This window comes from Salmo salar, chromosome 24 (assembly GCF_965601325.2).
Source record: "Salmo salar chromosome 24, fSalSal1, whole genome shotgun sequence".
Lineage (NCBI taxonomy): Eukaryota > Metazoa > Chordata > Actinopteri > Salmoniformes > Salmonidae > Salmo > Salmo salar.
Window position 1 is genome coordinate 13,573,310 of NC_138314.1, and position 13,761 is coordinate 13,587,070.

Consider the following 13,761-nt stretch of genomic DNA (forward strand, 5'->3'; position numbering starts at 1 on the left):
GATAAGTGCGTGAATTGGACAATTTTCCTGTCCTGCTAAACATTCAAAATGTAACGAGTACTTTTTGGTGTCAGGGAAAATGTAAAAAGTACATTTATTTTCTTTGGGAATGTAGTCAGTAGGGCGATTTTAGCATGTAAATGCCAGCAAAACCACAATACATTAATTGCACTATAACAGTGACAAACAGTGCCCACAAACTGTTGGGACAGCTTTATGTAGGCCCTAATAGCAGAGTCCCAACAGCAGTCCCAACACCTTAAACTGCTACACCTGGCTATCAGCAGTGCGTTGTCTGGCAGCGAAACAGTTCATTCAGCCTCATTTACTGCCTTTTTAAAAAACATAGCTGACTTGTTTAAACAAATGTGGTTTCTTCTGACAATTTAGATGTTCACACTATGGCATAAGGGAAAGACGAGCGGATAAGAGGCAATCGTCATTTCGATTAAGACATTAATGACGGACGTTGTCAATAACTATTTGTAAAGCATTTTTGAAATGTACAGCAACAGAATTCAGAACATGGGCCGTTCTTACAGTACACCAAGTCAGAACAATAGGATAAATAACGGCGCCATATAAGCAGACAATGAAAGCTCTTACAAGTTTTGATGATTACATATCTCTAAAACAGGCTATATGCTACAAGTGCACGTGCACCACCAAGTCAGAACAGTTGGCGAAATTAAGAGGGGTAAATAGACCAAATTATTAGGGTGAGGCACATGGGCTATTAACAGCTTACTACAAAACATACACTTAGTATTACTTTCTTAGCTACAGCATACATATCTCCCTGGCATATTACATTTATGCAGCAGCATACAAGACATTTTTGGACTCTCCTTGTTGTGCTGTGCTCACTTCCTTCCAAACCACTCATTGTTGAATGTTTATGGCTGATAGGCACCGACACGTTTAATCTATGTCTCTTCATTATTTATCTTCATATGACAAGGATTGAAAAGGATTTACCAGTAGAGTGTCGACTTGATTAATGATGACTGATAGCTAAGATTTTGAAAGTATGATGTTGACATGATCAGTCCAATCCAAGCTACTGTACATATAGTGTGATTTGACATTTTATCTGTGGCCAATGACCTTGAGCCTTCTTGGATGGGCACGGATAATATAGAGCTTGCGGGATTTTCCATGCATCGGCAGGACAGAGAACCTACTTCTGGTAAGACGAGTGGCGGGGGAGTGTGTCTATTTGTCAATAACAGCTGGTGCGCGATGTCTAATATTAAAGTAGTCTCGAGGTATTGCTCGCCTGAGGTAGAGTACCTTATGATAAGCTGTAGAACATAGCATCTACCAACAGAGTTATTTTCTATATTATTCGTAGTCGTCCGTTTACCACCACAAACCGATGCTGGCACTAAGACCGCACTCAACTAGAAGCGGCGCTCCTAGTGGCCGGGGACTTTAATGCAGGCAAACTTAAATCTGTTTTACCTCATTTCTTCCAGCATGTCACATGTGCAACCAGAGGGGGAAAAAACTCAAGACCACCTTTTCTCCACACACAGAGATGCATACAAAGTTCTCCCTCCATTTGGCAAATCTGACCATAATTCTATCCTCCTGATTCCTGCTTTACAAGCTAAAACTAAAGCAGGAAGCTCCAGTGACTCACTCAAAACGGAAGTGGTCAGATGATGCGGATGCTACGCTAAAGGACTGTTTTGCTAGCACGGACTGGAATATTTTCGTGATTCCTCCAATGGCATTGAGGAGTATACCACCTCAGTCATCGGCTTCATCAATAGGTGCATCGACGACATTGTCGTGTCTTTGGGAGTACCATTAAACTGAAGATATGTTTATCAATTAGCTCCCTGTAATTATTATCACGCGATTAAACTGATTAATCGTTTAATTGTAATTAACTAGGAGATCGGGGCACCAAGGAGAATATTCAGATTACAAAGCTATAATTTTCCTAATATAACTTTCCTGTACTATATTATATTCTATTATAGTATAGGCCGATTATCTTCTGGTTTAAATGGTGCATTTTACCTCGAGTCCAGTCTCATTCCAAACGTCGTAAATTGTTGAATCTGCACGAACCCAGTCTTTACTAAAATCATCCATACATCAATTGTCTTAAAATCATTTATTTACTACACTAAGTAATTAACAGAAAACATACAAACAGTAATTATCGTCACAAAGGATTGGTAGAGGAATGTGCCCTTGTGGGCTAAACAGGCAGGTCGGCCTGTTGAACAATGGATCATAAAAGGTCAGCTGTGGCACACAGAGTTCATTAATATTAACAATTGACAATTGAAGGCTCGCTCATTCGGGAACAATTGCAATCAATATATATTTACGCTCATGTGTCGTCGAGATCCTTGTTCGAGCGTCGTTCTGATGGAGAGTCTCTCTCTCGGTTAGAATGGATCTTTCAAAGCGACATTCATTAATGTCGTTATAGAATGGTTGTTTCGTTGGTCTTCGCGTTCGATGATATAATTTAATTAGCTGCAGACTAATAATTAATATCAAAGACTTGTTCTTATTCTGTCGGTATCAATAGTCTAAAAGTTAACCACGTGGTATGGTTCACTTTCAGTAGAGGAATTGGATGGTAAAACCTATTGGCCATCGAGTGGAGGCCTGGTCTAAAGAAATGTAAATCAGGGAGGGTTTTATAGTGACCCTTGAACAGTCTTGTCAAATGACGCCTGGTCCTGTATGGGTCCCTGGGGGCGTGCCCATGACTGAGCTAGACTTGGTTACAGAAATACAATTCTATCACATTACATCAGTACATAGCATCTCAATGTCTTACAAAAGCTTTATCCTTATTAATACATTCTATACAACCATTATGATGCAAGTCTCAAGCTGATGCTATTATATAAACAGTTTTATGGTAATATGGCTATATTGTCTCTTCTGAGTATCACAAAATTGTACCAAGCGGATCAGTTCGTAGCTGGATTCTTCACCAATCTTCCATACATTCTCCAGAACACAAAATGTCGCTTGGCTCTCCAATTCTATGAGTTGGAAGAATTTCCTGTGTCTCTCTATGGGCCATGTGGCCAGAGACTCTCCTGGAATTTTTGAGTTTTTACAACCCTTTACACACAGGGACTGGGTGGGGGGAAGGTAGGTTGGGAAATGGTACAAAGGGGAGGGGGTCAACTGTCCTCCCTGTACCAAAAGAGGCCAACATCATGACAACATACATATCCCAACCAGAAGCCATGGATTACAGGCAACAATCGCATCGAGCTAAAGGCTCGAGCTGCCGCTTTCAAGTAGCGGGATACTAATCCGGACGCTTATAAGAAATCCCGCTATGCCCACAGACGAACCATCAAACAAGCAAAGCGTCATTACAGGATTAAGATTGAATCCTACTACACCGGCTCTGACGCTCCTCGGATGGGGCAGAGCTTGAAAACTATTACGGACTACAAAGGGAGACTCAGCCGCGAGCTGCCCAGTGACCCAAGCCTACCAGACAAGCTAAATGCCTTTTATGCTCGCTTCGTGGAAAGCAACACTGAAGCATGCATGAGAGCACCAGCTGTTCCGGATGACTGTGTGATCACGCTCTCCATAGCCGATGTGAGCAAGACCTTTAAACAGGTCCACATACACAAAGCCGAGGGGCCAGACAGATTACCAGGACGTGTACTCAAAGCATGCGTGGACCAACTGGCAAGTGTCTTAACTGACATTTTCAACCTCTCCCTGACGGAGTCTGTAAAACCTACATGTGTTTCAAGCAGACCACCATAGTCCCGGTCCCCAAGGAATCGAAGGTAAACTGCCTAAATGATTACCACCCCGTAGCACTCAATTCGGTAGCCATGAAGTGCTTTGAAAGGCTGGTTATGGCTCACAGCATCATCCCGGATACCCTAGACACACTCCAATTTGCATACCGCCCCAACAGATCCACAGATGATGCAATCTCAATCGCCCTTTCCCACCTGGACAAAAGGAACACCTATGTGAGAATGCTGTTCATTGACTACAGCTCAGCGTTCAACACCATAGTGCCCACGAAGCTCATCACTAAGCTTAGGACCCTGGAACTAAACACCTCCCTCTGCAACTGGATCCTGGACTTCCTGATGGTCCGCCCCCAGGTGGTAAGGGTAGGCAATAATACATTTGCCATGCTGATCCTCAACACTTGTGCCCCTCAGGGGTGCGTGCTTAGTCCCCTCCTGTATTCCCTGTTCACCCACGACTGCGTGGCCAAACACAACTCCAACACCATCATTAAGTTTGCTGATGACACAACAGTGGTAGGCCTGGTTACCGACAACGATGAGACAGCCTATAGGAAGGTCGTTAGAGACCTGGCAGTGTGGTGCCAGGACAACAAACTCTCCCTCAACGTGATCAAGACAAAGGAGCTGATCGTTGACAACAGGAAAAGGCGGGCCGAACAGGGCCCCATTAACATTGATGGGGCTGTAGTGGAGCGGGTCGAGAGTTTCAAGTTTCTTGGTGTCCACATCACAAACAAACCAAGACAGTCGTGAAGAGGGCACGACAACACCTTTTCCCCCTCAGGAGAATGAAAAGATTTGGCATGGGTCCCCAGATCCTCAAAAGGTTCTACAGCTGCACCATCGAGAGCATCCTGACCGGTTGCATCGCCGCCTGGTATGGCAACTGCTTGGCCTCTGATCGCCAGGCACTACAGAGGGTAGTACATACGGCCCAGTACATCACTGGGGCCAAGCTTCCTGCCATCCAGGACCTATATACTAGGCGGTGTCAGAGGAAGGCCCTAAAAATTGTCAGACTCCAGCCACCCAAGCCATAGACTGTTCTCTCTGCTACCACACGGCAAGCGATACCGACGCACCAAGTCTAGGACCAAAAGGCTCCTTAACAGCTTCTACCCCCAAGCCATAAGACTGCTGAACAATTAATCAAATGGGTAGCCAGACTATTTACATTGACACCCCCCCTTTTTTATTTTTTACTTCAATTTATTTGGTAAATATTTTATTAAGTCTATTTCTTGAACTGCATTGTTGGTTAAGGGCTTGTAAGTAAGCATTTCACGGTAAGGTCTACTACGCCTGTTGTATTTGGAGCATGTGACACAGTTTGATTTGAAATAGTAAAGTACAGGTACCCCCCAAAAAAATTAAGTAATACTTTAAAGTATTTTAATTTAAGTACTTTACACCACTGAGTGTGGCTCTATAGATGGAGCCCGCCTCAGGGATAGAGACCTCCCTATATCAAAGTCTTGATGGTTTTCAGACTTTTGACCCTTGCCACTGACACCTACAGATCACAGCCATAGGTATCTGGATAAATTCTAGCTAGACGTTCTCCACCAGGGGACGAGGAGATATTGTTGCACCTGTCTCCACATTGACTGATGATGCTACTGATGGCTGTCAGAAACTGACAATGCAATTAATTCACTTTCAACACTTTTTTTTGTTTATTTTGGTCGTGATTCATTCAGTTTCCTGTACTGCATTTGAAAAGACCATAATGTCAGAGAGGGATGCCAAATGGAAGTAGGATCTCTTTTTAAGTCAGTACCGGGGACCGGAGAGCTAAACAGTGTAAAGGCCGAGTAAGACTGGAAGATTTGCATCAGAGTACTGTTTTTTTCTTACTCTAAATCTATTTACCATTGTTTTATTTGGCATTTCAATTTGCCTTTACAAATGCAGCGGCTCCATTAATCAGGAAATAGCGAACTGTACAAAGCATTGTTCAGGCACGAAACCGCTGATGATTTAGGATGACCCTCACAATTAAACAACTTTAAGTGGTCAACAACTTGATTCCCTCTCTCATTGTGTCCAACGCAGGGCCAAAGAAGACACTGTGTGTTACTATGGAAACAGGGGCAGCGCCGAACCCATCCGTCTAAATCCAGGTCTGTTTTTCTTAATGTGGAATTGCTTGTACTATTGTTCTATATCATTGCACCATACAAGCCATGCTGTTGAATTATAAACCTTTAAGTATGCAGGATGGGTTTTGACTATGAGACTATACCTCTGTATGTGAGTGAATGTTTTGGGGATAACGAACGTTTGGAGCAATCTCTATTCTATAGCAATGCTGTATGTGTATGCTCCAGCAGGAATCTATGGTTTGAGTAACTCCCTGTTGGAGACCCCATGGAGGAAGCTGCAGCATGGGAAGAGACTGTTTACCAGCGTAGTGAACCAGACACTGCCTTGTGACAGCCTGGTCCATGATCTGCTCAACGTCCTCAACAACGAGGAGCTGTGAGTTCCCCACGCACTCAGTATCAATAATAAAATCAATGTGACACTGTAAATGCTTCATCAATAAATGTACCTGCACACTCATGATGCTGCACACTGTATCAAAACACTTCACATGAAGACACATTCTTGTACACTGTGTGATGCAGGTTGGCATTTATTGGGATGACTCATGTACTGGAGGCAGCTCTACAGGGTAGTCCCTAGCGGGCACAGCCACAAACAATGTAAAGCCAATTTTGACTTTGCAGCTGGTGGAAATCACTCAGCTCTGCCTCCAGGACAAGATTCATGCCAATAAACATCAACCTGCCAGTGCGGACCACACTCTGTAGTATTAGTTTACATTTTAATGCAATCATTGTGACACAGCGTAATATACAGTACCAGTCAAAAGTTAAAACACCTACTCATTCCATTTTTATTTTTTATTTTAATATTTTTATTTTTAATATTTTCTACATTGTAGAATAATAATGAAGACGTCAACTATGAAATTACACATGGAATCATGTAGTAACCCCAAAAAAGTGTTTCATTTTTTAGGTTCTTAGTTGCCACCCTTTGCCTTGATGACAGCTTTGCACACTCTTGGCATTCTCTCAAACATCTTCATGAAGTAGTCACCAGGAATGCATTTCAATTAACAGGTGTGCCTTGTTAAAAGTTCATTTGTGGAATTTCTTTCCTTCTTAATGCGTTTGAGCCAATCAGTTGTGTTGTGACAAGGTAGGGGTGGTATACAGGAGATAGCCCTATTTGGTAAAAGACCAAGTCCATATTATGGCAAGAACAGCTCAAATACCAAAGAGAAACGATAGTCCATTACTTTAAGACATGAAGGTCAGTCAATACGGAACATTTCAAGAACTTTGAACGTTTCTTAAAGCGCAGTCGCAAAAACCGGACCGCCACAGGAAAGGAAGACCCAGAGTTACCTCTGCAGCAGAGGATAAGTTCATTAGTTACCAGCCTCAGAAATTGCAGCCCAAATAAATGCTTCACAGAGTTCAAGTAAGAGACACATCAACATCAACTGTTCAGAGGAGACTGCATGAATCAGGCCTTCATGGTCGAATTGCTGCTAAGAAACCACTATTAAAGGACACCAATAAGAAGAAGAGACTTGCTTGGGCCAAGAAACACGAGCAATGGACATTAGACCAGTGGAAATCTGTCCAAATTTGAGAGTTTTGGTTCCATCCGCCGTGTCTTTGTGAGACGCAGAGTAGTTGAACGGATGATCTCCGCATGTGTGGTTCCCACCGTGAAGCATTGAGGAGGTGGTGTGGGGGTGCTTTGCTGGTGACGCTGTCTGTGATTTAGAATTCAAGGCACACTTAATTAGCATGGCTACCACAGCATTCTGCAGCGATACGCCATCCCATCTGCTTTGTGCTTAGTGGGACTATCAGTTGTTTTTCAACAAGTGCTCAGCATATGTGGGAATTCCTTCAAGACTGTTGGAAAAGCATTCCAGGTGAAGCTGGTTGAGAGAATGCCAAGATTGTGCAAAGCTGTCAAGGTAAAGGGTGGCATTAACGCTCGACATTAACGCTTGTCCTCTTGACGGGACAAGTAAAAAAAAAAAAAAAGACAGACAGACAAGAAGAATATAGATTTGAGTTGCCTAAATGGACAAGTTAAAGAAATCACACAATCAAAATATCAAACAATTATTCCAATCAGAATTGGATCAGAAGCCGACATTGGAATTTATCCACATAATTAAAAAAGCCTACATGTCAATGTGTGTGCTGACATGAGGGAGGCGCCAGAAAATGCAGCCCAACTTTAATGACTTTTAATTACATAAATATAGGCTAAACGCCCATCATGTTTGACATATATAATGAAGGATAATTAACATTAACGTTATAAGGCTTGATTCTGTCATATTTGAGGCACGGTTCGTTCAGCTCAAATGGTCACAAGACCGGAGAGTAAAGGACAGTGCTTGTTGCACACCGCACATCACCCACCTTGAATCTGAGCGGAGGCGGTCAGCATATTGAAACTACTAAATTATTAACTTAATTGTTTAAAACCTGTATGTTTTATGTCATTTTATGAAGCATATCTTGTTTCTAAGTTGCCTAGACAAAATAAGACATCACTATTGCTCGTAACATATTTGAGAGTAACAAACAAGGACATCTACATGTCTAAATATGCTCACTCATTATGGGTTTGCAAGTACCACACGTGGACATTCAATATGGCTACGTGAGGTACAAACGTGAACACTCAATATGACTTCGAGAAAGTATAGTCCTGCACACATTACATGAATGTGAAATTGAAAAAAATAAGTACACTGCTTTTGCTGGAATCCTGCTCTTTTATCTCAACATAATTGCAAAGCTTTTAGACAGTGAACTTTTGCTCTCCAGACAGCGCATACCTTTCTCTCTAACAGGTTTTCCAGCTTCACAATGAACATCATGTTCTTCCGAAACTTACTTTGACGTATTATATAACTCATTTTTCTATTTCGTGTACAGTTTTTTTCCCCCCCATTCACCTGTTAACATTAAAGTTGTGCTAAAGAGTTATAATTTTACAGTTGGTTCCAATCCAAAAGGAGGTTTGAGAAAGAAGTTGAAAACAGTGTATTTTCTATTGGTACAGTACATTTGGAAAGTATTCAGACACCTTCCCTTTTTCCAAATTTTGTTACGTTACAGCCTTATTAAATATATTTTTTCTCATCAATCTACACACAATACCCCATAATAATAATAAAGGGAAAACTGGTTTTCAGTGTTAGCATATTTATAAAAAATGAAAAACAGATACCTTATTTACATAAGTATTCAGACCCTTTGCTATGATATTTCCATTGATCGTCCTTGAGATGTTTCTACAATTTGATTGGAGTCCACCTGTGGTAAATTAAATTGTGTCGAGGCACAGATCTGGGGAAGGGTACCAAAAAATGTCAGCAGCATTGTAGGTCCCCAAGAACACAGTAGCCTCCATCATGCTTAAATGGAAGAAGTTTAGAACCATCAAGACTCTAACTAGAGCTGGCCGCTCAACCAAACTGAGCAATCGGGGGAGAAGGGCCTTGGTCATGGAGGTGACCAAGATCCCGATGGTCACTCTGACAGAGCTCCAGAGTTCCTCTGTGAAGATGGGAGAAGCTTCCAGAAGGACAAACATCTCTTCAGCACTCCACCAATCAGGCCTTTATGGTGGTGGCCAGACGGGAGCCACTCCTCAGTAAAAGGCACATGACCGCCCGCTTGGAGTTGTCGAAAGGCACCTTAAGACTCTCAGACCATGAGAAACAAGATTTTCTGGTCTGATGAAACCAAGATTGAACTCTTTGGCCTGAATGCCAAGCGTCACATCTGGAGGAAACCTGGCAACATCCCTATGGTGAAGCATGGTGGTGGCATCATACTGTGGGGATGTTTTTCAACGGCAGGGACTGAGAGACTAGTTAGGATCGAGGGAAAGATGAACGGAGCAAAGTACAGAGATCCTTGATGAAAACCTGCTCCAGAGTGAAGGTTCACCTTCCAACAAGACAACAACCTTAAGCACACAACCAAGACAATGCAGGAGTGGCTTCGGGACAAGCCTCTTAATGTCCTTGAGTGGCCCAGCCAGTGCCCGGACTTGAAACCTATCTAACATCTCTGGAGAGACCTGGAAATAGCTGTGCAGCGACACTCCCCATCCAACCTGACAGAGCTTGAGAGGATTTGCAGAGAATGGGAGAAACTCCCCAAATACAGGTGTGCCAACCTAGTAGCATCATACCCAAGAAGACTGGAGTAAAGGGTCTGAATACTTATGTGAATGTGATATTTCAGTTTTGCATTTTTTATAAATTAGCAAACATGTCTAGACACCTATTTTTGCTTGCTCATTACGAATCATTGTGTGGGGAGAAAAAAATAAATTTTATATATATATATATATATATATACATACACACACACACACACACACACACACCTTAGCCAAATACATTTAAATTCAGTTTTTCACAATTCCTGACATTTAATCAGAGTAATAATTCCCTGTCTTAGGTCAGTTAGGATCACCACTTTATTTTAAGAATGTGAAATGTCAGAATAATAGTGGAGAGAATATTTTATTTCAGCTTTTATTTCTTTCATCACATTCCCAGTGGGTCAGAAGTTTACACACACTCAATTAGTATTTGGTAGCATTGCCTTTAAATTGTTTAACTTGGGTCAAACATTTCGGGTAGCCTTCCACAAGCTTCCCACAATAAGTTGGGTGAATTTTGGCCCATTCCTCCTGACAGAGCTGGTGTAACTGAGTCAGGTTTGTAGGCCTCCTTGCTCGCACACACCTAAAACACTGACTTTTTACGAGGATTAAATGTCAGGAATTGTGAAAAACTGAGTTTAAATGTATTTGGCTAAGGTGTATGTAAACTTACGACTTCAACTGTATATACGTATGTGTGTATGTATATGTAATCCATTTTAGAATAAGGCTGTAACTTATCAAAATGTGGAAAAAGTCAAGGGATCTGAATACTTTCCGAATGCATTGTACATCCCTGACTCTTTCTGTTACTAAACTCTTAAAAGTAAAGAGAAGGTTTGAGTGAGAACGGATTCTTTCTCTATTCTTCAGGAACACCCCTGACCCGGCCCAGGAGAGCCAGGGTGAAGGGTACAGCAGCCACATGCTCCGGTCCCTGTCCTCTGTGTGTGTTCGCTCCCCGCATTACGGCACAAGGTCAGTCCTCCCTGACACCAATTAGCTTGGCCAGAGTCAGAGATACAATATAATAACAGAGTGGCCTATGTGATAAACCTTGCCAATGTCCTACATAGTGTTGTTATTTTATTCTGTGGTCATGGTCTCACCAATTAGCGCTCCCATTTGTCATGTGGGGCCTGCCCTCAGAGGGGAAGGCTGTGCTGGGGGGTGTGAGAGCAGGGTAATATTCATAGGGTACACGGGAAAACGAAAACAATTGTTTCTTATTTGACAAATCTATTGTCATATTCATTGGTGCACAGCGTAGCAAACGGGAAACGTTTTGTGAACGAAAACGAGTTTCTTATTGGACAAATCCAGGTAGTACCTTTTTGTTTGTCCATTTTGCTCTGTTTGGTGCATAATGAATATGCCCCATACATCATACAGCCCCTTGTGCATATAATCTCATCTATAACCAGCCTGCCCTCTGGCCTCCAGTCGTGTGGTTATGAAAGGTGATTGGGGAACTCCAGAATCACAATGTTTTCCCCATATTTGCAATGCACAAGCCACTCTTGTTTCACCCCTCTATTATTTCTGATGTTTTGTCTTCCTGTTTCAGGACCAATACCATTATCCTAATAGACGCATCAGGGAACGTGACCTTCACAGAGCGCACCATGCTCAACTGTGACGTCAGCCAATGGAGCACAAGCTCTTTCCAGTTCAAAATCCAGAACTGAAGACAGCTAAATGGGGCTATATGGGAATCACACTCTGTGCCTTTCTGCATCCAACCGCCTCCCTATCCCTCCTTCTTCCACAGCAAGCTCTGGCTTCACAATAGTGAAATGAACATGAAGATTGATTTGCCATTTTAAAATGGTGGAGGTGGGAGAGAGTCAAATGATTGCACTTTTTTTTCGGATAATTTGTTGCACTTTTCATGCAATTTTCTTTGGGAAATACGTTTTAGCTTGACTTAGACATAGGACAGTGTGAATTAATCAAATCCTACATAATGGGTGCTATTCTTATTTTGTTAATTGGATTAAAATATTATTTTGAGGTGTGTGCTTAAGTGTATTGCCAAAGAACAAATGTAATTTAATAAGCAAAGTAAATTATTTACGTTTAACATTGCATCTATTTTCTCAACACTGGCTTTGTGGCTCAGTCTGCCTTCAACTAGCCAAGTTTGTTTGTATCTTCAGTTGAAGTGTAAAATGCTAACACTCTTAGAAGCAGCAGCAGCCATCAATATCCTTCTAAAATTCTGTAATAAGAATGACCGGTTTGGTTTCCTAAACTCAAGTCGGGCGTTTAACTTTCCTGTGACAGAAATATAAAGGCATATTGTAACAGCCTGCCTTGTAGAATAATAGTTATAATTGCCACAGATTTTGACTTTGCGACCGAGGTTTGCTTGTTAAGTAAAACACAGGAAAGCACTTCAAATGTTTTTCTAAGTGGTAAACAAAGTGTTTTTCTTTGTTTTCCTGCCTTGTTCCACATACTGCATAGGAGAGACATTTCACAGCAAGGAAAACAAACTAAAATGATTATTTTTGTCACTCACATCTGCAGTGTTCGGTCTCTGTTTCTTACCTACTTATTCACATTTGTGAGTGACTGTTACAAATTGTGTTGATGATGTACCGCCAATGAGGATCCTTCAATGGTTTTATGTTACTGACCTCCGGTATCCATAGAAGTACAGAAACCTGTTTACCACATCACTGGTGTCTTGATATAAATTGTGAATATAGTACTTTTTAATCTGTATTTATACAACCATTTTCTGTGTTTGCAGAACACGGGAGATGTTATAGAACTCCAGCAAAAAAGTCTAGCTGCATGTTGCTTATGAGTGCATTTCACACAACTTTTGGATTATAATTGGATTTTAAGGCTTTTATGAATGTTCTGCGTAATATAATGTTGGTGTCATCATCGCAAACCAACTGGATTATACTTCAACCAGTAAAATGGCTCTTAGGCTGTAGGAAAAAGCTAGCCAATGTCAATGAGCGTTAGCATTCTAGCTAACAATTGCTGCATCCAAAATAGTTATTTTGCAAAGATCACAACCAAATATAATTTTAGCGATTGTTAAAGCAAGAATCAAAGCATCATTGTAAGCGTATGAGAACCCCAAAAGTTATTTTGTTTACAAGTAATAAAACGGTAAATCTAGGCTATGTTGAATTGGCGCAGATGGCTTTCTTACTGCCGCCAAGAGTAGCGCGCATCTATGCGTTACGTCAGAGTGTCGTATACTGGAAAAGGGTCTACTGCAAATGTAATGTATTCTTACAAGAATAGACCTGATCAGGCAATTTTATTAGACAATCGCAAGTTTATTAACGCAATGTCGTGTATGGTTTGTCGCTGAATAAAACTGTGGCCATTGCAACGGTTGTCACAGTTTCTATGTTTAAATATTGATTCTTATATAATTTGCTGAAACTTTTGAATCTTCAGTAAACACGATGGGTATATATGAGTGTTGTTCAGAGGCTCTATGCAGATTAGAAACAGCAGGGTTCTCATTTTAGTAGATAATGCAGATAAAATTGCATACAATGTTTCATGTATTATGATTTATCTTGTTTCACTGATCGCTACTTTGCATACAATGTTACTGGTGAAGACAGTGGGTGAAGATGATTGCCACCCAGTGTCAGTATGTGGCCACTGCAATTCGCAACCCAATTGTGCCTACCGTTCTCATTGGTCAACTGTGATCCATTATAATGTTTGATTGGTCGATTTATTCCCGCAGTGAGGCAAAGGCCTGCCTTTGTCGGTT

At 41.5% G+C, this 13,761-nt stretch overlaps 1 protein-coding gene across 7 annotated transcripts in view; it reads left to right on the forward strand.

Moving 5' to 3' along the window:
* Window positions 1-13,365, forward strand: part of tango2 (transport and golgi organization 2 homolog) — a 57,490-nt gene extending 44,125 nt beyond the window's left edge. For 3 of the 7 annotated variants that reach the window (XM_014170608.3, XM_082968369.1, XM_014170607.3), the window contains 4 exons: window positions 5,829-5,896; window positions 6,104-6,254; window positions 10,878-10,982; window positions 11,572-12,529. In XM_014170608.3, coding sequence (XP_014026083.1) covers window positions 5,829-5,896; window positions 6,104-6,254; window positions 10,878-10,982; window positions 11,572-11,692 — 445 coding nt within the window. In that variant the 3' untranslated portion in view covers window positions 11,693-12,529. 7 annotated transcript variants of the gene reach the window in all.
* Window positions 13,366-13,761: the final 396 nt, after the last annotated feature.